We start from the raw sequence: 26,186 nt of genomic DNA, 5'->3' as shown, positions 1-26,186 counted from the left end.
TGCCCCCAAAGGAGTGATGTAATGTCTGGGGGCCGTGCTGGATGCCATATCAGTTAGTGGTGTGTTTCTTGCTTAATCTTAGTGACAGCGAAAGCTGCTGTCTAGAGTAATTGGGGTAACTTGCAAACAGTCCCAGAGGGAAGGAGCTAGATGGGGTGCCCCCTGCTTGAAGAGGCTGAGCATCTGGCCTTCTTGCCCTGTTAGCTAATGGTGGTGGCAAGTTCAGGGCAGGTGTTGAGGGACGTCCACAACCCATTCCTAAGGCTGGGGAGGACATGGTGAGTCAACGCACTTGACCTGGAGCTGGCTGGCTCTTTTCGGCCCTGGGTTGGGTGGTTGCTAGGCTTTTCTCTGTCTCAGCAGCCCTCTGCCAGATCCTGAAGCAGCTTACCGAGAGTGGGATAGGCACCTGGATGGGATTCCTAAATGTTGGTCAGCATGGCCCTTCGTCTGTGTTCTTCTATAAGGCAGCTCTTAAGAAATACTAGCCCATTGCTCTAGGGACACACCCAGCCTGAAGGCCTCCTGGGCTCTCTGCTGGCCTCCCTCGAGCTTCTCAGCAGCTAAGTGTTGAGGGTGGAGGGCTCTTAACAAAGAAGCCACCCAGAGCTCTGTTGCCCTGTTTGTTTTACTCTGTCAGCAATATTGGAACTGGACAGAGGACCTGAAGGATTAGATATGTGTGTGTGGAACGGACACACACCAGCACTAGCACAGTTAGATGGTGTCCGGGCCATCCGAGCCACCTCCTACATGAGAATCACTTTAGAGAAATCATACTTCCTATGGCAGGACAGGAACCTGCAGCCCCTCAGCTGCCCTCTTGGAAGGGCCAGCTGAAGTGTCTGTTGACTGCTTGCTCCTGGGGCTTCCCGAATAGGAAGTGTGTCTCTGAGAAACGAGGCTAGCACATTGTTCAGCACATCTGAGGGACTGGCCCGATCATCGAGTCGAGTGCTGGAATGTTCTCAGAACTACAGAGCCTTTGGGCTCCCGGTTACCAACTTCTAACAGCTAGATTCTTTTGAACAGACTCCAAATTTAGGTTCCAGATATCTTGAACAGTGTGTGTGTGTGTGTGTTTGTGTGTGTGTGTGTGTGTGTGTGTACTTTCAGCTTCTTTTTGATAACACAAATCCCTTGGCCTGCCTTTAGTTCTCTGAAATTCTCTGACATTTACCATTATGTTGAGTCTCATGATGCCGTGGGACAGAGCTGTTATATTCCTAACCACTTGCCTCCGTGTCTCCTTTCCCCCGTCGTTGATCTCTGGAAGTAGAGTCTGTTTATGGAGAATATCGGGGCTTTGGTTCTGGAATAGTGAAAAGAATTGGACATTTGAAGTTAGAAGAGCTATGGTTTTGAGATTCAGCTCTGGGACCTTGAACTAGGCATTTAACTGATGGACTCTAAGCTTCAGGCTCCTCATTAGATAAAAAAAGAGATAAAATAGTAACATCTTGTTGTAATGGAATTAAAGGAGATGGTGTCTTCAAATGCCATACAAGTGAAGAAATTGTAAATCCCCTTCACTGATTATTGCATACATATATGTGTGTCTGTGCATGCGTGTGTATATACATACACATACATATATATACTCCCCCTTTTCTAAAGTTAACCTCATGTTGACCTGGACTTCATATTCAGACAGCAACCCACAGTCCTAGCTGGCTTATTTTCCACCTCCCCACCTCTAGAAAGATGTGCTAGAAGTGTCAGGAGCAGAATATACTCTGGATACGTTGCACTGAAAGTGGAGATGCCACGTAAAACTAAGCTCAGCCCTAGCTCCAGTGGGCAATAGCTGTTTGCCTGTGGGGTGCAGCCAGTGAGGGGGTGAGCTCTGGGGTTTGGACCACTTGTGTTAAGTCCTGGCCCTACCACCCGTGCCCTGTGCAAGTCATTTAACCTGTCTTCATCTCAGTCTTGCCGTCAGTGGAGTGGGTATGATAATCCTTTCTATCACAGAGGGTTGTCATAAATAAGTGAGATCATTTTAAAATACCGAGCCGAGTACCATCTAGGAAGAAACTGCCCATTTTGCTCTTGTTATCATAATAATGCTTGCTTTTAATTGTGGTAATCCACACGTTTGGTAACATTCACCACCTTAGCCATAGTTAGGAGTACAGTTCTGTAGTATTAAGTACAGTCACATCGTTGGGCAACCAATCTCCTAAATTTTTTCATCATGTAAAAGTGAAACTATATCCATTGAACACCTCCCCGCTTCCTCCCCTCCCCCAGCCCCCGGCAACCTCTATTCTACTATGTTTCTGAGAATTTGACTATTCTAGATACCTTCTTTAACAGGAATCCTACAGCTTTTGTCTTCCTGTGACATAATTATTTTAAATCTTAGCCCACCACACCGATTGCACCACCCTTGCCCACTCTTGGCGTTTTCTGTAAGCTCACGACTGTCTGTCTTCTCCAACCCTAGTCATTAATGCCTTATTTCTTTTCTTTTTTTTTTAAGATTTTATTTATTTATTTGGCAGAGAGAGAATGAGAGAGAAAGCACATGAGGGGGGCGAGGGTCAGAGGGAGAAGCAGACTCCCTGCCGAGCAGGGAGCCGGATGCGGGACTCGATCCAGGGACTCCAGGATCATGACCTGAGTCGAAGGCAGTCGCTTAACCAACTGAGCCACCCAGGCGCCCTGCCTTATTTCTTTTCTTGAGTGAAGGAGACACCTTGGAGTTCCAGTTCATCCTTTTGAAGAGGGCGGGATTAGGGTAAAGGGAAATTAAAATGAAAGAGACCTAAGAAGAGGACATTAAATAAGGCAAAGACCATTCGGTCATGGCACTGGGGAGTCTCTGTAGGGCTCCTTCCTCCCGATCTTGTGAAAATTCAAACCTCTCCTCAAGTAGAGGAATAGTATAACGAACTCCTGTGTACCCGTTGCCCCCAATACCACAGCTGTCTAGATTTTTTAGAGGCCATTTTTGACAAGTTCCAGGAGGAAGAAAAGTCTAGACTAACCTGGAGACAGGCGTTTCTTTGCTTGTTCACGCAGTGGTGTTTAGCTTTATGATAAAGGACTTCTGCCTTGGGACTTCTGACTACCCTATAGGTTGAGGACGAAAGGAAGCAGGATTGTAGGCAAGTCATTTCACCCGGTTTCCACATCTGGGAAGGACAGCACTTGTGACTTATAAGGGTGGTTGTCGTGGAGCACTTAGCCTAGGGCCTGACTTTAATAAAATTTGTTCTAGGTGATGGTGGTGTGTTTGTAGAAAGTAGGATCACCGAACAGGCCCGTGAAAACATGGAACCGAGACATACAGCTGTGGGCCAGCAAAACAGCCCAAAGACTTTATCTGTGATAAGAAATGGTGATGAGCACTGGCTTTCTAAATGCGCTCATTAACCCGGTTTTATTGGCCATTATATCCATTTGTCCTAGGTTGTACCTGAGTGAAGGGAAATGATTGTTTACCTGCAAAGTTAGGTAATGTAACTTCTTTATATACACGTTTTTTGGTAGTAGCGAGATTGCTACTCATATTTTTTCTAAAGAACATTTAATGGGTTTCAACTAGAAGTAAAAAATACCACGATTTGAATAATCAAGTAGATTAAATACATTTGGCTCCATGAAGCCCTCTTCATTTTTGTTCTGTCTTCTAATAAAAGCTACAGGTGTAGACTTTACCCTGCATAGCCTTAGGATGTAAGGAACAGATGTAAGTTAGGAAAAGGAAATGATGAGTTTGCACCTGTTTAAAAATGTATTATTTATAATTGTTTAGAGGATTTGATTCTGTTGTGGTATTTTCATTTTTGAAACTAGCTTAAGTCATGTGCAAGTTTTACCTTTCTATGATTTTCTATGATTTTCTGTGATCTTTTCCCGGAATAGGTGCTGTTCCAAAAATCCTGTTTTAAATTCTTCTCTGTTAATATGTGAAAATGTCAGAAAAGTAAAATAGTTTTCTTTTTTTTTTAAGATTTTATTTATTTATTTGACAGAGAGAACACAAGCACAAGCAGAGGGAGAAGTAGGCTCCCCGCTGAGCAGGGAGCCCGACGTGGGGCTCGATCCTAGGACCCTGTGATCATGACCTGAGCTGGAGGCAGACGCTTAACCAACTGAGCCACCCAGGTGTCCCAATAATTTTCAAAATAATTAGCAATTGAGTCAAAATATTGTTCCTCCAAAGATCCTTATTTGGTTGTGTGTCACAATTTGTGCAACAGGAAATACTGTGCAAAATAGTTTGATGTGGATTGACTAGGGCAACAGGAATGTCCAGTTTTCCTTACGCTTGGACAAATCAAATACGGAGCTTATGAGAAATGGAACTTTATAAAGCGTCCTGGTTTTTCCTTATTAAAACCAGTTGGTAAAGTTAAGTTCGATAGTGAAGCAAGCTCCCAAGACTGAGCCCAAGAAATCTCTAACTATGCCACTCTTTTCATCTCTTGTAATTAGGTCAGCCAGCTCCATAAGGAGGCTTGGCTATGGCTTGTAGGGTTTTCATAATGTAGGCATTCTTATTTTTAAATTAATCTGTATACAGTGAAAAAAAGGAACGAGTTAATTTGGTAACTACTGTCCTTCACTTTCTCACTCTTTTGAGTGCACTGAGGTAGATTTTAGGTTCTGTACCCAATTGCAGTTCCAGTGTGTGTGTGTGTGTGGGGGGGGGGGCTGCCACACATCAACAAGCATTTCTCGGACACGAGCAGGGTGTCTGAGAATTCACCCCAATAATTCTGACACTACCTGGAGATAGGCTCAGGCTGCACAGGTAGGGCTCAGTCCCGCGAGAGCGCCCCCCACCCCCTCTGCCCTGCCGTCAGGTGTCCTCAAAAGCACCTGTTGTCACCTGTGCTCCTGGCTGACTGGCCAGAGATTGAAGGTTCCAGCTGCCCCTTCCTTGGGTTTGATTGATTTGCTAGAGCAGCTCACAGAACTCAAGACGTTTTACTTACAAGGTTAATGGTCGATTATAAAAGGATATAAGGCAGGACTGGCCAGGTGGAAGAGATGCCCTGTAGGGCCAGGTGTGAAGAATGGAGTTACCATGCTCTCCGAGCGGGCCACTGTCCCCACATTTCCACGCGTCCACCAACCAGAAGGCTCACCAAACCTCATCCGCTTGGGTTTGTGTGGACGCTTCATGACATACGCATTTCTGGTCATATCGTTGTTGTTGGCCCCTGACTCAGCCTCCCCCCTCCTCCCCTCTGCCTCCCCTCCCTGGAGGTCAGGATGGTAGGATGGAAAGTTCTAACCTACTCCTCACCAGGCTGGTCCCCCTGGCAACCAGCCCCTATCCTTAAGTGCTTTTCAGAAGCCTCCTCCTCAACATAGCAAAGACCGGTGCACTGCTCCCCTCACTTAGGAAATTCAAGGGCTTTAAGAACTCTGTGCCAGAAATGCAAGGAGGACTAAATACGGTATTTCCGATTTTCACAGCATCACAGGTAGATATGTGTATTGCTGACAACACGACACAAAGCGTGTAGGTTTGAGTTCATCTGGAACCAGCTGTCCCCTTCGCAGCAGGGATACCCCATGTTGGTTTAGGGGTTGGTCGTGTTTTGTGTCCCATGTCACTCCAGCTCATAAGTGGTGGTGCATATTCATGAAGTGGCCACGAGGCTTACCGTGAGTGTGAGTGTGAACAAGTCCATGGCGAGGCACTAGAGCAAAAGTAAGCCATGGAAGTAGGACAAAAGCCATGACCTTGGCCTTCTTGCTAACTGGCCGAGTTCTCTGGCCTGGGTTTTTGATTCCACATGTGTGCTCTGTCACTTCGTGACCCAGAGGCCCTGGCCCTTTGAGCCATCAGCAACATCATCAGTGTGTCTTCTTTTCCACTTTCTGCTGTTTTGTATCTATACCGGGGCAGAAGCAGGGATAAATAAATTCGTGTTCCTTTGTATGAGTAGCTTTAGGAGAGACTTTACGGAAGAGGAGGTAGAAGTTACTGTCCTCCCCCCCGCCCCCCCCGTGGCCCCCGCAGATACCTGCGAGTAGTAAGCTGTGTTCAGGAAGGGAGAAAGAGACTCTGGGACACTCCCCGCTCAGCGGACTTTTTCCTTCAGCCTTCTAATCCGTCATGCGAGATGGTAGCCTCCGGATTCTTCCTTCCAGAAGCCCCTGGCACAGGGCGTGTGCATCCGGGAGCGACTCTGCACACCCCTTTAATCCTCGGTGTTCTCCTCTCTCCTACAGTCTTCTGTCTGTGCTAAGATTGTGCAGCTCCTGGGACAGAATGAGGTGGACTGTCGCCAGAAGCAGGTGGTCATCCTGAGCCAGGACAGCTTCTACCGTGTCCTTACGTCGGAGCAGAAGGCCAAAGCCCTGAAGGGCCAGTTCAATTTTGATCACCCGGGTGAGTCAGGAGTTGAGGGTGTGTGTGTGTGTTCACTGAGAAAATTGTTTGACCTCTCGGAATCTGTTTCTATCGATAAAATGGGGGATGAATAAATACCTTGCGGGGTTATGGTGGGGCCTCAAGAAAGAATTTTGAAACACATTGCACAGTTGCATGGCTCAGTAAATATGGATGGAATCTGCATCTGAACGAGGGCGACTCCTTGTAAGCCTGTTGCTTGAGATTGGCCAGACACAGGACAGCACAGAGCTGGTTCTTCTGCCTCTTCTGATCTGAAGCAGCCCGTGCCCCCTGCCCCCCATCCCACACATGTGTGCACAAGGCAGGGTGTGAAACTCACTGGCTGGCGGAAAGGACCGTGGAGGGTCCAGGATGTCTGCCTGCGTGACGTTTACCTTAACAGTCCCAGATCAGCACATTGCTCTTTAGCTGGTTTTGGTTCTTTTTTTTAAAGATTTTATTTATTTGTCAGAGAGAGAGAGAGAGCACAAGCCAGGGGAGCGGCAGGCAGAGGGAGAAGCAGGCTCCCCGCTGAGCAGGGAGCCCCATGTGGGGCTCAATCCCAGGACTCCGGGATCTCATGACCTGAGCTGAAGGCAGACGCTTAACCGACTGAGCCACCCAGGCGCCCTTGGTTTTGGTTCTTAACAACTGTTGGAATCAAAACTTGGTGCCCCTTACGGCTCCCCGAGTCGCGTGTATGCTTTCCGGGTTAACGTATTCCAGCTCCCAAGACAGCAGCTGAACTTGGGGGGAGAGAGGTGGCTGAGGCCAAGCGTGGATACAAAGGTAGAAAAAAGAAGTGAGTTTCTTGGAACGCATTCATACGTTCTATTTTGAGATTCAGGGAGTTTACCTTCTGCTTTGGGTAGAGATCTGGGTTTTTTCGGTGGGGGCTCCTCTAGGGTGGGGTATATGTCCAGGAAATAGATGTGGATGATTATAGGAGAAATCATTTTAAAATTCAGCAGCATTTTAACAGTCTGATTTCCTTCAGATGCCTTTGACAATGAACTCATCTTCAAAACACTCAAAGAAATCACCGAAGGGAAGACGGTGCAGATTCCCGTGTATGACTTTGTCTCCCATTCCCGGTAAGTGAGCTCTTGGGGGCTGGGCGTTGCTCCTCGCAGCTCCCAGAGCAGTCCGGTTTCCCAGGCTGCAGGCTGTGTCCTCCCCTCCCCCGTGCCCACGGCCGTCTGTGTGAGCGGCAGCAGCGTGCGCTGCGGGTGTGCACGGGTTGGGGAGTTTACCTGGCGCTTCCTGGAACAGTCTGCTCATCACGTTTTGCTAACTCTGAAAGGACAAGTTCATGAATTGGGGCTCGGGTGAGGGACTCTACACTTGTCCTGATTCACAGCCCTGAGCAGTTGTTCCTGGAATAAGATGTAAAGGGGCTGGGCAGAGGATACAGGAAGAACAACAAAGAAAACTGTTCTTTCTTCTCTCCTGGTTGGACCGGGCAGAGAGCTGTGAGGGCGCTGAGGTCACAGAGAGCAGCCGCTCAATTCCCAGGAGAGATTCTCGGTCGTGTCCTTTCTGCTGATCTGTGTTCGTGCTCCTGATTAGGTCTAGAGGAGGGGCTCATCTTCGTTCCCTCTGAGTGGTTGCCCGAGGCTCCTAGAGGACTTCACGCCTGCTGGCCAGGCTCCCAAAGCTCCCTCGAGCCTCCCAGGACTCTGCTTGCTCTGTCTCCTTGGGGACTTCCCAGGCAGACTCTAAACTTCTGAATGGCATTTAAAGCACGCATAGCTGCTGCTTATTCTAGGCTAGTAATTGCTCAGTAAGTGTTGTTTTCAGCCCTGCGCTGTTTCAAAAGTTTCTCCCAGCTGCTTTCATTCTTCCCTCCCTTTCTTTCATTCTCTCGAGTGGAATTTTTTTTTTTTTAAATGGGAAATTAGATTTCATGCATCTTTTACTACCAAATGCCTCTATAATTAAAAGCCCATCTTAATCTCCATGTGTGTTCCTTGAGTACACATCTCAGCCAGCCTTTGATGCGGGATTCCTCACATGTTCTGTGCCTTTCCCAGAACTTGAGGGTGTGGCAGAGATTGGTTGGAGGAGGAAGAGAGTGAACACATTGTGCTGGAAAGCCAGGCTGCTGAGCGCCTCGCCTTCCTCCCTCACCAGTATCTTCTGAAGCGTGTCCTACTGTGCCAAAAACTCAAAGAATAAGATGCACCTCCAGCCTCAGAACACCACAGACCGTGCGGGAATAAAGGGGTTTCGTACAGGAATTGGAGCTTTTAAGAGTGTTGGGGGTGGGGCGCCTGGGTGGCTCAGATGGTTAAGTGTCTGCCTTCGGCTCAGGTCATGATCCCAGGGTCCTGGGATCGAGTCCCGCATCGGGCTCCCTGCTCCTTGGGAGCCTGCTTCTCCCTCTGCCTCTCTCTCTCTCTGTCTGTCTCTCATGAATAAATAAATAAAATCTTTAAAAAAAAAAAAAAGCGTGTTGGGGCCTGGGGGTGCTGGGAGAGCTAAGATCCGGGAGGCTGTAGTCTAAGGGTCCAGGGTCCATGGCGAGTCCAAGAAGCTGCCACATCTGAGCCCTAGCCTCCAAGGGAGGGGGGGACTTGCGGAGTGGCTGCAAAGTTGCCTTGTGTGGCTATTAAGGTCTCCTAAAAATTAGATGCGTTTTGTTTCATCTTCATTTCCCATTGGCAAAGCACCCTGGGACCCCAGAGGGAAAAGGATTCTGGGAATTGTAGTTTCTAGCCTTAGCAGGGAGTGGTGATGATGTCTTGTCCACAAGAGACACAAGGGAGCCCACCAGCTCTCAGGTCCAGGGCCGGGCACTACCTCAGAATTAAAATGCAGCCGACAACTAATGTAAGGGCCTATGGAGGAGTGTGAAGGAGGGAGGAAGGGCTGGAGTATTTAGAGCAGGTTGTATAGAGGAGGTGATCTTTAAGCTGTATGTTGGAAAGCCTAAGAAGTCGTTGGGGGAGGGGATTTTCAAGGTAACGGGTAGGGAAGCATTTCAGGGACAAGCTTGGTGGGGAATCGCAGCTGGTTAGGAGTGGCGGGATGGGGGTGAGTGTGCGGGAAGAGTGGCTAGGAGGCAGGCAGGCCCCAGAGAGGAGAGGCTGGGGACGCCAGGGCCAGAGCGCGAACATGCTGGCAGCAGGGAGTCACAGACGGCTGTTACGTGGGAGCAGATCATTCTGGTGGCAGGAAGAGAGGATCCACGATGCTATTTATGAAGCCCTTGGAGTCGTAGCCCAGGCGAGAGACTCCTGAGGGCCTGAGGTCAGGCGGCGGAAATCGGGGTGGCTGGCAGGAGGCAGGACCTGACCAGAGGGAGGAGGTGGGGAAGGGGTAGCGTGTGCGGCATGAGCTCCGTCAGGTTCGTGGATTGACCACGAGACCCCAGCAGAATTCCCCATCCAGATGTGATTCACCCCCCCCCCCCAAATTCCTTCCCAAACCATATATTTTATAGCCTTATTCTTTAGTGGCCCACAGCCCATCTCTTGTGAAACTCTGCCTGACCACTTTTGGCCACAGCAGTCCCTCAACTCTCAAGGGCCACTCGTTAGGGACCCAGCTGTTAGAGTTTACTGCTGCCAACCCATCCACGGGCCTTTCACGGTGACGTACAAACAGATGTTGGACTAAGACAGAGAAGACTCTTGTTTGCTGTTAAATACCCTTCTCTGGCCTTGCCCCTCCTGATAAGCCAAACGAGAAGCTTGGATTCAGGTTATCTCAAATGCTCTAATCATCTCGGTATCTTATGTGGACTTCCCAGCCAGACTCTGAACTTCTCCGCGGAATATTGCACCAAGTGTGGCTCCTCTCGTGTTCTGGGCTGGTAGTTGCTCAGTTGATGTTGTTTTTAGCTCTGGGCTGTTTTGAAGGGTTCTCCTCGCTAGATGTACATGCGCACTTGGGAAGGGGTCGATCCCAGCTTCTTGGGGCACCTACAACAGCACGGACAGCGTTCTCCTTGCTTTCCCAGGATTGAAGAGCATGTTTGTTGAGTTGGAAAACCACCTGTTCCTTGTTCATGCTTACCAGCTAGGCGTCCTGATCGTGGTGTGAGCACACGTACACCTAGCACAGACACGGTGCTCTCCGGTAGAGTGTTTCCCAGACGGAGCCCTGGGAGTTTCCCTTACCCCACACAAATGGAAACATTCTCTGTTTCCCAGCAGAGACTTTTCCACCCTCCTTCCTGTAGGGCAGTTGCCTACAGCGGCTCATAGTTTTACTCACTGCTCCTTTTTTCTAGCCCATTTCCCTTCTCAGCTCTGTCCAGTTGGGTTCTTTATCCTAAACCACAGTGAACACCCTGTTTTCTGGTAGCTGACATTCCTCCAGACTGGTGCTCCTCACCCCTGGCCGCATGTTAGAAACACCTGGGGCAGTTTTATAAAATACCAGGGCTCTGACTCTACCCCAGGCAAATGAAATCAGAGCCCTGAGGGGTAGGGCCCAACTATACATTTTTTTTTCTTTTAAAGATTTTATTTATTTATTTGACAGCACACAAGCAGGGGGAGCAGCAGAGGGAGAGGGAGAAGCAGGCTCCCCGCTGAGCAGGGAGCCCGATGCGGGACTCAATCCCAGGACCCTGAGATCATGACCTGGGCCAAAGGCAGATGCTTAACTGACCGAGGCGCCCCAGGCATACATTTTTTTTTTTTTAAGATTTTATTTATTTGAGAGAGAGAGCATGCGCGCCCATGTGCGGTGGGGAGGAGGTGCAGAGGGAGAGGGAGAATCTTAAGCAGGCTCCATGCTCAGCACAGAGGCTCAGTCTCACGACCCTGAGATATGACCTGAGCCAAAACCAAGTCCGAACCAACTGAGCCACCCAGATGCCCCCAGGCATACATATTTGTTCTGAAGCTCCCCAGATGGTTCTGTGTGCATCCAGAGTTCCATCATTGGCCTAGAGAGTCTCCTCCTCGTACTCACCCGGTCCTCTTCTGTTGTCTTTTATGCCTCAGGTTCTGCCACTTTGGTAGTTGCTGCCACCTTAGAACTTAGACAGGAACCCGAGGGTCTGAGCTAATAAGGAATCAAAGAGTGTTTATGGGAGGGAAGTTCAGTGCATCCTCTTGCATGGGCAGCTGCTGACTTCCCTGTGTTTGCACAGATAAACCCATTGTCTTAAATGTTTTATTTGGTTTTATTCCTCAGTGTCTGCCTGAGTAGTAAACCTTGCAGTGGAAACTGTTACCTTGCTTTCAGTGACTTGAGCAAGAGGCAGTAGAGGATGGTTAGGACAGAAGCAGATGGCGACCCTGTGGGGCAGATGGGGAGGTAGCGCGCACCCCTGCCTCACTGAGGAGGAGGAGGAGGGCCTCCAGGCCCGGACCCACAGCCACAGTGCTGCTCATGCCCGAGCCAGACCAGACAGAGCTCGGGACGCTTTCCTTCCCTGTAGATGCTTCCTCTCCTCTCTCTCCTTCTCCGCAACTTCCTTTTTCTGCCTCCTCCTCTCCCATCCCTTCCTGCCTCCTTCAGTTGCCTCCGGACAAGGGGAGGGCGTGGGGCTGTTGGGAGAAGACTGTGAGTTTCTGTTTGTGAAAGTTCAGTGTTAGCTTCCATAAATGCCGGGCCTGAGAGCATTCCTGGAGACGCCCCCAGAGAGAAGAAGAAATCACATCTGCTTCTGTCTGTCTCCATTGTGTGTTCAACAGCATGTTTGTTTTTTTCTTATCCCAAGGAGAGGGATGACTGCCTTCTCTTTTTATGGTGAGAGCTCAGAAGAGCTGGTCAGAGACCTTTGCCCCGGTCGTGATGGCCCTTTGGTCGGTCTTCAGTGGTGGTCTGAGGGCCCTGCAAGGCTGCGTTAGCTCCCCCTTCCAGTCCTGCTGTAGGTCTACAGGGAGGGGACCCCAGACTCCCAGACAGACACTGCTGTCCTCCTCCCTTTGCTCACCCTGCCTGGTTCGGCCCATCATCTGCTCTGTGCTTTGCAGGAAGGAGGAGACGGTTACTGTCTACCCCGCGGATGTGGTGCTCTTTGAAGGGATCCTGGCCTTCTACTCCCAGGAGGTGCGAGACCTTTTCCAGATGAAGCTTTTCGTGGACACAGATGCGGACACCCGGCTCTCCCGCAGAGGTGCGTTCTAAAAGCCTCCAGTGGCCCTGTTGGTGGCCCAGTCCAGCTGAGTCAGTTCAGCCCCAGGATGTCCTGCTTCTCAAACACTTGGTGACATCTGAGAAGGGGTTAGTCACTGTGTTGGGTAATGAAAGGCCTGTGAGGTCACGAGATGAAATCAGAAGTTTACATTGTGATTTAGCTGGAGAAAAGTTTGATTAAATGCCCAGTTCTTTATGGTTTTCCCACAGGCATCGTAATCAAGACAGGAACTAACTAGGATGTCTGGGGGCAGGAATCCTAGTGACCGCAGCTCTGGGCAGCTAATCCCACCAGCCCACTTCTCTAGCCTTTATTTTCCAGAAAGCTCTATGGAGGTTTGGTGACTCTGTTCAGCCAGCTGCGGAGCAGAGTCGCTCGGTCATTCCCTCTGTAGCCTTCCTGACGGTGTGCCTGTGCGGGTCCCCGTGCCCGGTGTCCTGAGGGACAGCTGCCCTTCGTGGGGAGCAGAGCCCATGAATTCAGCCCTGCAGGGATGGAGCGGAACCTTGCTCCCCGCCGCGGGGATCGGGAGGCTTCACGGGGGATGGGGTAGGGTGACGACATAGACAACCCATGAAATTACACGGTGCAGATATAGACACACGGGACTTGTTCCGGGAAGCAGGTGGCTGGAGTTCCTAGAGGGCTGTCCGAAGAGATGCTGGAAATTGCTTGAGGCAGATTACGGGGACGTGGCTTCCCATTTGGTCCCTGGTCCACGAAGGTGAGCTACCAAGGGGTTTTGAGCAGGGCAAGCAAAAGGGCCTCGGCTCTCTGTTGGGAGATGACTCTGATGGAGGGAGTAGAAGTGAAGACTGCAGGTAGGGCTGCTGTAGGAGGTGGCAGGGATGAGAAAGGTACCAGCAGAGTCAGAAAATGACAGCCCCCCCCCCCGCCCGCCCCTGTGGAGGCCGTGGGGATGGGGGTGAGGAAAAGAGCAACAGAAGGTGAGGAAAGTGAGCAAGGCTTCAAGTCCCCGTTGCGTGGAAGAGGAACGAGACCCCGGGAGTGACTCCTAGTCACAGAGCAAATCGTGGGCAGATTGGAATTTTATAAGTTCCAGTCCAGAGCCTTCTGACCTCAAATTCTGGACGTTTTCTCTTCTCGGTTCATGAAACAGATTTGTGGTTTATCCACTTAAACGTCCTCTCTTTGCAAGAACTATAAATGGAACCAGCGGAATATAGAGAAATGAGTCCCTGGGTTTTGTCCTCCCAAGGAGTAGTGTCTGCATGCTATTAAGTGAATTGTTGTTACACTCTACTCCCAGGTGGGGTGTGGGGGGGTAGAACTCCTCGATGGAAGAAAGGAGGGTGGGAGGCCCATATTCTAGTCCCACAGCCTCCAGCTAGCTTTGTGACTTTGGTGGCTCTTGGGACTCGTATGACCTCCCAGGCTTGGGTTTCTTTATGGGTAAGATGAAAGAAACAGGACTATTCTTAGGGTCATGACTTTGGCCAGGAAAGAGTTGCATGGTCTTTTTTAATAGATAATCAAGGCCGGAGGCTGATAGTCCCTCATGCATCTGCCCCAGGGCCTGGCTTATCACCTTAGTCCCCAGACCCAGGTCCTGCCGTGGTTGATCTACTCGATGTCCCCATTAGTCTGTTAAATCAGGGAGGCAGCATGATGCACCTGGGGAGAAATTGGAGTCAGATGAACTGGACTTAAATCCTGATTTCACCATTTAGTAGATGTGTGACCTTGGGCAGGTTATGTTGTTACCTCTTTGTACCTCATAAATAGGAATACTCGAGTTGGTTGATTACATATTGATCAGAACCCCTGGGTTGTGAGGGTGAGCTGTAACGCAGGTTAAATGCCTGGCGGTGCATTAGCTGGTGTGTTAGATCAGGAGTCTGCTTTGCCTGAGATGGTAGATGTTCTGCCTGAGTTTTCATCAGGACTGGTCAGAGCCCCTGAGTCGTCATCGCATCCTCAGGAGCTGGGACACTGGCCTGATCCCATTGTTCGGTCAGCACATGGTACTGAAGCCCCGGGGGGTGCAGTTATGCTTGAGGGAGGAGCGCATGCGAGCCGTGGCCCAGGAAAATAGAACCAAGTTTGAGAAGTACAGAATTCAGAGTCCTTGGAAATCAGACGATCTTGGCCTCTGATTCAAACAGATCATCATGGCACCGATGACATGGAAAATTCTCCCTTGCTCTCTTATACTTGGATCATTGTGCGAAACGGGGGCGGGGGGAGATAGGAGGTGATGGTGGCTTTCTGTGGGGTTTCTCCGGCCGCTTTCCCTCTCAGACCTCTGTCTTCTCCTGTCACCTGCTGGCGAGTCACTCTCTGGTGGACTTGTGGGACGTTTCCACATGCAGCTTCTACAAGTTCATTTCTCTGTCCACGTAGGACAGAAAACATGCCTGGCATGTGCTTTGTGGGATGGGAGGGTGGGTTAGTCAGGAGCAGCTGCTGGGCCTCAGAACAGTCCTGGAGACTTGAGTTAGTGCCATGGTTTTACCGTTCCACTGTCACACTTCCTGGGCTTGTGACCCTCGCGGTCAGAGTTGCCATCCTGTGGGACGGGGGATTTGCCTTTGAGCCATGCGGCCTTGGAAACACTTACCTCCATCACGGGAACCCCTCATACTTTGGGGGTTTTGGTTTCTCCCAGCTTTCACTTCCCTCTGTGTGTGTTATTTACTCTTAACCCACCATTGAATTCAGGGACGGGGAAGAACTGAGACAGGGGACCAAGGAGGGCTGACACCTACTCTCTATCCTGCTGTAATTCTCTGTGTCCAGTTCCCATAGCTTCAGGGCTGCAGTGGACCTTGAGATAGTCTGTTCTGTTACTAGAGTAACACATTTCCTCGACTAATTTTTAAAGTGAATCAGCTGAACCATTGAGGAATTGTATTTATTCTGGGTCCTTCTAAATTTCGTTCTTGGCTTTGGATGACTAGAGGAGCCCTGGTGGCTTTGGAAGGGCGGCCATGAGAGCCAAGCAGGGAAGGTAGGCAGACGGGTAGTTTCCTGCCCTTTCCCCCCTCTTCTGAAAGGGCCTTTCCTTTCCAAGCAAATGTGCTGGGTCAGAGTGATGATCGGGGAGCCGGTTTTGAGTCCCTGGAGTTTCCGGTTTGTGCCAAGACCTTGTTGTGACTCAGTCCTTGGCTTGGCCCTGGTTCCTAACTTCGCCTGAGGAGCAGGGCACTTCGGTGCAGTGAATGGGCTGGCCTTGTGTTGTCCTTGGCTTGAGGAGGGGTCTCGGGCTGTTTGAGGTGATAACTCAGTGGAAGGCTCTCGGGGAGCAGAGGTGGGCGATGCCTTTTGATTTTGCACGTTCCCAGTGTCTGGGCAACATTCTCACCCGTTTCCTGTTTCCTTTTCCAGGGTAGAAACTGTAGGATGGCTCCTCCCTGTCTTCCCTGTTTCGCCCTCCCCACTGTGTCTTCCCACGTGTCTGTGCCCTGCTGTCCCTCCCGTACTGCACCCCCCACTCCCTGTTGTTCTGCGGGACCCCGCTCTCGGCTGGGTGTGCTCTGCTCCCCTGTGCTCGCCTGAGCTCACAGATGCTGCCCTTCCAGGGGTCTGCTCTGTCAGGGAGCCATCCCTCTCCTGAAGCTTCCCAGATTCTGTTACCATCATAATCCGTGGCAGAGACTCAGGTTTATTGAACGCATACTATGCGCCAGCCACAGTGTTGAAGAGTTTCATGTCCATCCTCTTGTATTCCGAGGAGTAACGGCTTGATGAGAAAGTCTCTGTGTATCATGTCTCTATTTTACAGTTAAGGAAAATGAGAGTCACAGAGGTCGAGTAACCTAAGGTCACAGAGGTAAGAGTGGGGTCGGGATTCCAACCCGGGTCACTTTTGCCTGCATTGCTCCTGATGGCGGGCCAAGGGGTAGCTCTGGGCCCTGGAGCAGCCTCAGTGTGACTCTCCTGCTCCCCACACTCTTCCCCCGGCACCTTCCTCATGCCGTGGCCTGGCGGGGGGAGCTGTCGGGGCTACAGGCGACAAGGGGGCCGCAGGCTGGGCCCCAGGGCAGCGGTAGAGCGTGAAAAGCATGTCTTGTGAAACAAGCACATCAGGCTTTTGCAGGGCTTTTAAGTAAAGCTGCCTGAGTGCGGGCGTGTGTTTGTTTTTTCCCCCAGCTCTGATACCCTTTGCCCTGGCTTCCTTTTTTCTTTGTACTTTATCTGGGGACGTGAAGAAATTGGAGGCCACACTGGCTGTGTGTTTTGGCCCAGGGGAGCCCACTAGCCGGCGTGCCAGGGCTCCCGAGGCCTGTGGGGGTGAGCCACGTGGCGGCTCGTCGGCGGCCTCCTTGGCCCCGTCTCCCTGGCCCCCGGCGCCCGAATGCCCGAGAACACCGTTTCCCAGCTGGGGAAGGCACGTCCGCCAGCCCTGGGGCCGGGAGGGGCTGTGAGGCAAGTCCTGACAGCGCATTAAAGGCCAGGGTTCATGCGGAGAAGGCTCCTTGTAAATGGAGGGGCTGGCGGAGGAGTCAGGAGGTCTAGCAGCGGCACCTCACGCTCTGGAATGTGGTCTTCTAGTCATCTGATCCTCACAGAGTGCACACCAGCCCGAATCCTACCCGTGGCCCCTGCGTGCGTGCGTGCGGATGCACAGAATTATCTAGAGACGTGGCTGTCCAGAAATTCACTCACAAGTGTCCCCTAGTTCGTTTGCGGTGAGGTGCATCCCTCGCTCAGTCTGTAACCTGAGCAGTGGTCGAGAGGAGCCAAGGGGCCTTCACGAATGATCGTTGATGGACAGGGTACCCTTTCAAGGTGGGGCTGGAAGACTGAGCAGCCGTGGTACTAAGATTTACAACACCTGTTGGGAGGCGCTGTTTGGACGGAGCGAATCTCCTTCCAAACTCTCACTACCGAGTTCGGGGGGAAACTGAGGCTCAGGGACGTTAGTGCCGAGTGGCAGAGCCAGGATTCCAATCCCTTAGATGGTAGGACCCTTTTTCTGTTTGTTTGTTTGTTTGTTTTTTTGACAAAAGACTCTGTTAAAATAATAAAGGTGTTGGATGAAAGTCCCTAAATGACACTGTCCCAGACAAGAAGGTAGAAGATGGTGAGTGTGGATCAATCTGAGTGGCTTTACACCTCCAGCCCACCATTTCCAAAACCATGGTATGGCCGTCTTTCACTAAGTGGTTTTCTGTTTGGCAAGCCTCCGTGCTTGAGGTTAGCAGGAATGGCTGACCACAGCTGGACCCTCTGCCTGCCCTCCACCCCTGTAGGGGCTGGAATGTGGGGGGAGCCAGGCATGATAAGGTGGCACATCAGCAATAGGTCAGTGGACTGCACACAGGTAAGTAAGTGCAAGGGGACAGCATCCAGGTGAGCAAGGGGCTCCTTTGCCAGGGAGCCCCACCACCTCTCTGGGCCCCGTCTACTCCCTGTTACGAGCTCCGCAGGACTGTCCTGCTTTTTATGTTGTTCACACTGCAGATTTATTTGGGTCAAATGCTGCTTGAAACCAGAAGACTGTTGGCTGAGGCTGGACAGCCTTTTGCTTCAGAGATCCTTATGTCATAGCCAAATTTGACTATAGCAATAAAAATGTAACTTGTTTTTCTTGAAGCTGCTGCTGACCTGCTCTTGGTCAAGTCTCTCAGGAATCCGGCTTGTGAATCATCCAGAGTAATTGTGGAGTCCATGTGAGCCTGGTCTGCCTCACGAAGGGTGGACATGTGTTGGCTCATGCACCATTTTCTTGATTCTTGTTTTTCCTTTTCTTATAGTATTAAGGGACATCAGCGAAAGAGGGAGGGACCTTGAGCAGATTTTATCTCAGTACATTACGTTCGTCAAGCCTGCCTTTGAGGAATTCTGCTTGCCAGTGAGTTGTGTTCTTGGTTTGTTTTTTGTTGAATTTAGAATTTAAAACTGAATCGTACACATAAAGGTATGTAAGTTGATGGAGCCCCCAGCCTGAATTTCATTCCTCTCTGAATGATCCTCTATCTTCCCTCCAGTCCCAAGAAAGGGCAACCTTTGAGGCTTTGTGTTCTCTGGGAGCTGTAGGCCACCATCTTCATCAGAATGGTCCTTCAGGGTCCTGCTGTCTGACTCTAGCAAGTTCTGCACTCCTTGCTTGGTGGGCTCAGGGTGTGAGGGTGTGCCATAGACTTGGCCATTTGGATCTTCAGAAGGTCTGTGATGGTTGCAGTACTGGTGCAGGGAGGGCTCAGCAATAGGGTATTTCCTTCGGAATCTCTTCTGCCACTGCATTGAGCCTCCCCGCCCCTTTGAGCTTGTCTTTGGCCCCTGGATACGTTCCCCTATGGGAAGTATCCTGCCATGCTGGAATAAGCTTCCATACTTCTGCCCTGGCTCAGGCTCATCAGTCCTCCTATGGCAGCTGGGAACTCTCTGGGGAGGTGGCTTTCAGAGAAGGAAGGTTGGGGATATAGGGAATTTTCAGCGTTTAGTGAATCAGCCCTTGGCACAGGAAACACACTCGGTTTCTTGGGGACAGACAGGTGAGTGTTGAGGCAGGGCCACCAGGGATAAGAGATGCAGAGTGGTGGTGGGGGTGGGGGGGGGTGGTAGAGGAAGACGTAGGAGACGATGTTGTTTGAGACGCCTGCCCCTGTGTCGTGTGTCTGCACCAGGTTGGCCTCACCAATGGTCTAACTCCCTAATGATTTATAATTAAGCTGTGAGAGTGGGGAGACACTGGGGCTTAGCCTGATCTTGGGTAATCTCTTTTGGGAGACTGGAATCTGAGGGCATCGAGAGTAGAGTGAGGCTGAGTGTGGGAATTTCTCTGTTTCTCGTAGTAATGAACTTGTCTTTCTCCTGGAAAAGTATGATCTCAAACTATCTGTTCCTTCAAGTCTGTTAGAAGGTTTTGCGTCAAACCAGACTATACTTTTGTTTCAGATTGGGGACAGGTGGACTTTCTGAGTCAGCCTGAGTGACGCTGATGCCCTAGTCATTCCCCTGGAGAGGATTGGGTCACAGGATTAGGTTTCTGGGCAGAGGGCAGAGGGAGTGGAGAAGCCAGGAAATTCTGTCCATCTATCTATCTGAGGACTTCTCCTGCTCTTTTTACCTTAATAATAGAGCAAGGTAAACTTATTGGACATAAATTAGAGTTAACTGCCAATTTTCTGCTGTTTCACTTAGTTGTAACGGAGCTTAAAATTCTGCACGTTTTCTGGGTGGTTTCTGCTTGTTCCCACTGTCCAGCCACTCTTTGCTCAGGGAAAGCCAGGTGCTTGGATCTGATAAATTGTCTGCCTAGTTCAGGTTGGGTTTGGGCCTGACACGGTTTTGCATTTGAACGGTTCTATAACAGAAGATGCCCACGCGCTGAAGGCATTTTTGTGGTCTTATCCTAAACTTGGGTCATACACCAGAACACAGTTGTTTGTAAAGTGGTCCACAAAATCCCAGTAAAATAAGAAAACAAAAAAGGGAATGTATCTAGTTGTGGCTTTACTTTGTTTTTGTTTAAGTGTGATAACAGAGCCAATGAAAATGGTCATGGGGGGGATTATTTTTCTTGGGTTTATTACCCTTGCGTTAGGATCAATGGTGTCACCTTTCAGACTGTGTAGAAGTCCAAGGGGAACGACTTCCCTTTTTGATTTGGGTTTTTCTAATTCGTATCTTTCTTGATAGGGAGGAGGCAGTTACAAGTTTGGTTTCAAAGACCACGTTCTCTGTACAGGTCATAAGCTTAAACAGTATTAAACCATTAATAATGAGAAATCAAGAGAGCGGATATATTGTAATTGAGATAAAGGGGATAAAAAATACTATGTTCGTAGCCTCAAGCTGCCACCCTCTGGGGTCAGTGGTAGAGAGGCTGACCCTTCCCTCATGGCCCCTCAAGAGGGGCTTGGGCCAGTTTCTCTGGAACTCCTCTTTAATGCATTGTGAATATCTTTCTCCACAGACAAAGAAATACGCTGATGTGATCATTCCTAGAGGTGCAGATAATCTAGGTGAGTCCTGGTCGGGTCGGGGGGTGGGGGGTTATCCCCTGGGGCATAACTTCTACCCTATGTCAGTCGTACTTTGGGACAGGATGTGGTGACCAAGCAAGGCTCCATGGATGTGGCTGAACCACTGGTCTTCTATTGGGATCCAGAAAGGAATTTTTGCCTACACGTTTGGCCTTGGGAATAGGCCCCTGTGCATACGTGTGTATGGGCCTGGTGACAAAACAGGAATTCGTGCTTCTCTAGCAGAAAGCAGAGGGCTGGAGACTCTCCTCTGCTGTCCCTCCCAGCAATGACACTTTGGGGCCTTGCATCCAAGACCACCTTTTAGCAAAAGCACATTTTCTTCTTAATTTAGAATGACCTGCCATCAAGGTAGCCTTTCCAAAAGGGAGTTGTTTGCATTTATTTATTTATTGGTTTTGGCTTGTCTGAGAAGTAGGGGTACCTCTGGACTGAGGCAGGCTGGGGCATGATCTGTGAGAAGTCCCTATCTTCTCATTCTCTTTTTTATTTATTTTTTTTTTTTTTAAAGATTTTATTTATGTATTTGACAGAGAGACACAGCGAGAGAGGGAACACAAGCAGGGGGAGTGGGAGAGGGAGAAGCAGGCTTCCCGCTGAGCAGGGAGCCTGATGCGGGGCTTGATCCCAGGACCCTGGGACCGTGACCTGAGCCAAAGGCAGACGCTTAATGACTGAGCCACCCATTCTCTTTTTTAATTAATTTTAACTTTCCTGCATTTAAACAGTTAATTTTTTTTTTTTTTTGCTGAGCCATTTGAGAGCCCATCATAGCGATGAATATTTCACTGTGTATTTCTTTCTTTTCTTTCTTTTTTTTTTTAAGATTTAATTAATTTATTTTAGAGAGAGAGAGAAAGGGGGAAGGGCAGAGGGAGAAGAAGAGAGAAAATTTCAGACAGACTCCCCACTGAGTGTGGAGGCCGACGAGGGGCTCGACCTCATGAGCCCGGGATCATGACCTGAGCCGAAACCAAGAGTCGGATGCTTAACCGACTGAGCCCCCCAGGCACCCCTCACTGTGTATTTCTTAAAGAGAAGGGCATTTTCATTCATAGCCATGGAACAGCCATGCCATTCAGGGAGGTGAAGATTGATAGTCTCCTTTGACAGATTTGAGTATAGGCCCGTTGTTTTGTAAAATGGCCCTCAATTTGGATTCATCTTTGTTTCCTCATGATTGGATTCAGTTTATACAAGCTGGGGAGAATACCATAGGAGAGATGTGTTGCATGTTCTTCGCAGCATCTCAGGGAGCACTTGATGTTTATTCCATGTCTGGTGATGTTAACATCAATCACTTGCTTGAGATGTATCATTTATTTCTAATGCTAGGAACAGAGTCCCATATTACATTTCCTTTAGAGGAAAGAGCCTTCTGCGGGGATCAGGCTACCTGGGACGGGGAGCTGGTGGGTTCCCTGGTAGAAGGCTTGTCTCCTCCCCGCACTGTCCCTGACGCGGCCACTCTTTGCCCCACAGTGGCCATCAACCTCATTGTGCAGCACATTCAGGACATCCTGAACGGAGGGCTCTCCAAACGGCAGACCAATGGCTATCTCAACGGCTACATCCCTTCACGCAAGAGGCAGTCGTCCGAGTCCAGCAGCCGGCCCCATTGACCCCTGTCTCCTTCAGGCCTGGCCCCTATCTTCAGGAGACAGGAGGAGGGATCAGGAGGCACTGTTCATCCGTACATGTGCTTTCCTAGGACATTGCTGTATTTAAGAACACACCATGGAGATGACATGCCTTTGTTTTTCCTTTTTTTGTTTTTTTTTTGTTTTTTGTGCTTTGGAGCGGCGAAATGAAACCGAATTTGACCCTGAGCTTAAATGACAAACTGTGCCAACTACTACTGGTGATGCCTAATTATGAATCCAACGTGTAACCAGTTATAAATACATATATATATATATAAAAGGATCTATTTTTGTGTAAATGTACAAATACTGTAAAGCTGTTTGCTGTTAAGTATTGTGCAGGAGGGCCTGTACTTGAGTGTTCGGGACTCGAGAGCTGGAGTCTCACCGAGGGGCCACGGCCGCTGTGTTCCGGGGCGGTGGGGGGTTGGGGGGGCAGGAGAAGGGAGGCTCCCGGCTCATGATTCTCGGGCCTGTGTGGCTCGAGGACGATGGAGTTGGGAGCCTTGGATTGCCCCTGCCCTGCCAGATGCCACATTCTTGGAGCTGGAGCTTAACAATGTGTCGACAAGAGATACTCTTTTCTTTCTTTCTTTTCTTTTTCTTTCTTTTTTTTTTTTGAGTTGAAATTAGGCAAGACCTCAGCTCAAAAATCAAACTCAGGGAAGACGCCCACTGAGGAGAACAAGTCTTCTGTGTTTTCTTCTTGCCCAATGCCCCACCTCTGGCTGCCCGGGTAGCTCAGCCACTCCTTCCTGACCCACCTGTTTCTCAGTCTCAGTCTCTCCAAAAGCCAAAGCTGCCCCTCTCTCCTTCCCTGACAGGGATTTGACAGGCTCTCTTCTGGTAAGATGGGGAAGGAGAGAGTAGAACGGTACCTGGTGTGGGGTCTGAGGAAACGCTGGCTCCCCGTGCCTCCCAGGGAAGTCTGCGATCAGACTCCTTGGGCCTTTTCCCAGAGGGTAGCGTGCACGGTGGCCTCTGGAGTCTGGGCTTTGGTTGAAGACTTCTGCTGGCAGAAGGACAGCTGACAGCCCTTTGCAGCGTGGCATGGGGAGTGAGTGGTAGTTTCTGCTCACTGAGACGCAGGGCCTGGCGACGGGGTGAGGACAGCACACACCTTTCAGCAGGAATGCTCGCTAGCAGCATGCCAGCCAAGCGGATGGCCATGGTTACGGGGGAGAGACTCCCACCTCTCCTGAGGGCTCCCTCTTTGAGAGAAGTACAGATCCCTGAAGATTCTTGGTGGAGGGGTGGAGGAAGTGGGGGGACCAAGTGAGACCCAGGAGGGATGATGCTCGGGTCCTAAAGCCTCCACTCTGGCAGACGAGCCAGAGCCTTCCATTTCTCTGTTGATGGTCTCAGTGCTTGGCAGGCCATGCCCGCAGCCCTTCCACCGCCTGACACGTTTTGGGGGAACTTCTGTCCCCCACCCCCCACCCCGGCTTTCCTAGCCTGCTGGAGCCATTCGGGTACATCTGACACACACCCTGTCTCTCTAGTCACACCGAATTGTCCCTCAGACTCACCGCCATCCAGTTTTGATTCCCCCTCTCTCGACTCAATGTGACTCTCACTCTGGCCGTTTCAAGAAGTCAGACCTCCTCCCCGGCAGAGCTTTGCCACCCCTGAGACATTGCAGAGACAGCTGCAGGCCCTGGAGGGGGCTCGCTAGGGTTAGGGAAGGCTCCTGAGGTGCCTACGTCTGAGGCCGGTACTCACCGGGATGAATACGTTCTGGAGTGCTTCAGAATCAATATTCTCTTTCTGTCACGCCTTGCACGGTTCTGAGATGAAGGGTGGGTGGCAGGCCTGGGTTAGGATCCTGAGGACTCAAGGCCTCTGGCCTTGATGGGGCCTCTCTGTGCTCAGGGGCAGCCCACCCCTGTCTCGGGGAGCCTTGGCCTTTCGGTGGGTAGCACATTCAACTTTACTTGAAGCTCCCAGGTGCCAAACCATTTAGTGCCTTGGCTGTCTGTCCCACTGCCTTGGAAAATGGAGTCTTCTCGTCTCTGAGCCTTGACGTCCTTAGCTGCTTCCTTATCTACCTGTGGTGTTGGAACCAAGCCTCCAGTGTCTGAGTAGCCCAGTCCTAGCTGGGAAACGGCTCTAGGGCTGCCTTGCCTCCTGGTAAACACCGTCACCAATTCTTGGTGGCTTGGCTTGGGGCACTGGACTGAGCTCACTGGGCAACGCTGACAACTCCCTTGGTTCTGTGACACACTGTGGGGCAAGGAAGGGATGAGAAGCTCCGCCCCTGCGTGGCCCCCTCAGCATTTAGCCAACTATCTGAACTTGAGCTTTCTATATGACAAATCTGGACTTGGTATTTTGAGAGTCATTAGATCTCTGATTCCACTGGAGAGTCAGCAGTAGGATCATTAGGCCAGAAACCATGACCCGAGTCTTCTGGGTCCTCTCTGCGGTCCAGGGGGTAGGTACCAACAAGCAGGGTGGGGTAATGTGGATCATGTGTGCACGGGAGTCTGGGTCTTCAGAGCTGCCCAATGGTGCTTGCTTCCCCCTGCCCCCCCACCAGGTATTACCCATAGACCAAGTGTTTAAGGAACAAGCATCCAAGCTTTGTGTCATGGGAAGACCTCACACTCCTACATGCTAATGGAACTTGTGCTGACCCAGGTTTTTTTCTTGGGCACCTGAGGCCAGTAGGGGCAGAGAGATTGGATTCTGTAGGAGGAGCTCACAAGTGTTTGGAACTTCGGAGTAGATAGGGTAGGGCCTCGAAGAGGCAGTGGTTAGACAAGGGGATCCCTGAAGAACAGGCCAGGGGAGGGTGGTAGGGGAAGGACTCCAGTTCATCCTTCAGAGCCCATCATTCCTCCAAGAACCTGTTCTGGTCTTGGCTGCCCAGTGGTCATGTGGATGCCGGCGTCCTGCCTGTCCTTGGCTTGGCACTGGACACTTGTCTCCGTGCCCAGGGCAGACTGCCAGTCTCTCATGAGACCACTAGGTCAGGCTGAAGGCTCGCGTGCTCTTCAAAGCGGTTGGGAAGCAGGAGGGCCTGGAGCCGTCGGTTTGTGTATCACCTCCTTCACTGTCCTTGTTCAGCGCCCTTGATCTGGCAGCCTTGACCTGGGCTAGCACCTAAGGCCAGCGGAGGGAAGTAGTAGTCTCTGGCAGGGCGGTATTTTCTTCTGCTCTGGAGTCTCGCACCTGCCTGTCAATGATTCCAGCACCAAGGACCCGCGGTTGGTTGGTTAGGCTAGGGCAGGTCCTGGATTGCAGGGCTCTGCTTCTGGGGAGGACCCACTGGGCTTCCCTAACTGCCTTTTACCCTGTCTCAGGGTGGAGGGGGGGAAACAGCCTTGGGTGTCAGGTACAACGAGGCAAAGACAGGTTGGGAAAAGCCCTGGGGTCAGTCTGGAGCTCAGAGTTCCCTTTGATCTTTTGTCTCTGGGCCCTGTGCTGCCCTCCTTAGGCCAGGTGGCTGGTGTTCAGATCAGCTTCCTTGCTGCTCTTAGAGGTGGTGACTGCCTCAGGAACAGGGTGAGTAGCTAAATAAAGATGTAGGCTTTTTTCTTTGTTTCAGATGCTTGCTCTTCCTCCTTTCTACCACCCTGCCTTTATTGTTAGTAGTTACAAAAATGACCACATACTATGTACTTTGCTGTAAATAAAGACTGGACAAAAAAAGAGCCAATTTGTCTCCTTTGTGGTGTTTGGGCAGGAGGAGCGTGACTGAGGCCAGCAGGCGTGAGGGCTCAGCGACTCAGTGGATGTGACCAGGAGGCTGAGTGCACACAGCTTGCTGTCGCTAAGCCTCGCGGTGTGGGGCTGGACCCCCAGACCTCAGCTGTCCTGGAATGCTGGTGAGACGTGCACTTGCGCATTTCTCCTCTGTCCCCCAAAGCCAGGGCCAAGGTTTCTGGGAGGCTTCTGATCCCTGGGATGTTCTGGCTCCAAGTCGCCTAGCTCCTCCCTCACTGCTAGCCCTGGGCCATTCACCTCCCCTTCCCCATCTCGCACATTGAAACCCCAAGCAACCGTCTAAAGGAAGAAAACTTTATGGGGGTGGGTGGAGGAAGTTTATAACAAGGTGAACAACTTCAAGAGAACTCGTGTGTGTGTGTGTGATTACTCTGAATATATCTATTGGTACATATCAATCA

General features: G+C 50.6%; 1 protein-coding gene across 1 annotated transcript in view; it reads left to right on the top strand.

Annotated features, from left to right (window-relative positions):
• The window catches only part of UCK2 (uridine-cytidine kinase 2), a 73,412-nt gene extending 47,700 nt beyond the window's left edge, over window positions 1–25,712 (top strand). Inside the window, exons 2-7 of the mRNA XM_036097603.2 lie at window positions 6,196–6,355; window positions 7,356–7,452; window positions 12,295–12,437; window positions 18,179–18,276; window positions 20,344–20,392; window positions 21,896–25,712. Coding sequence (XP_035953496.1) covers window positions 6,196–6,355; window positions 7,356–7,452; window positions 12,295–12,437; window positions 18,179–18,276; window positions 20,344–20,392; window positions 21,896–22,035 — 687 coding nt within the window. The 3' untranslated portion in view covers window positions 22,036–25,712. The remainder of the gene's footprint in view (window positions 1–6,195; window positions 6,356–7,355; window positions 7,453–12,294; window positions 12,438–18,178; window positions 18,277–20,343; window positions 20,393–21,895) is intronic.
• Window positions 25,713–26,186: the final 474 nt, after the last annotated feature.

Source organism: Halichoerus grypus, chromosome 7 (assembly GCF_964656455.1).
Source record: "Halichoerus grypus chromosome 7, mHalGry1.hap1.1, whole genome shotgun sequence".
NCBI classification, from domain to species: domain Eukaryota; kingdom Metazoa; phylum Chordata; class Mammalia; order Carnivora; family Phocidae; genus Halichoerus; species Halichoerus grypus.
Note: the sequence above shows the minus strand (reverse complement) of the source record. Positions and strands in the feature narration are given on the sequence as shown.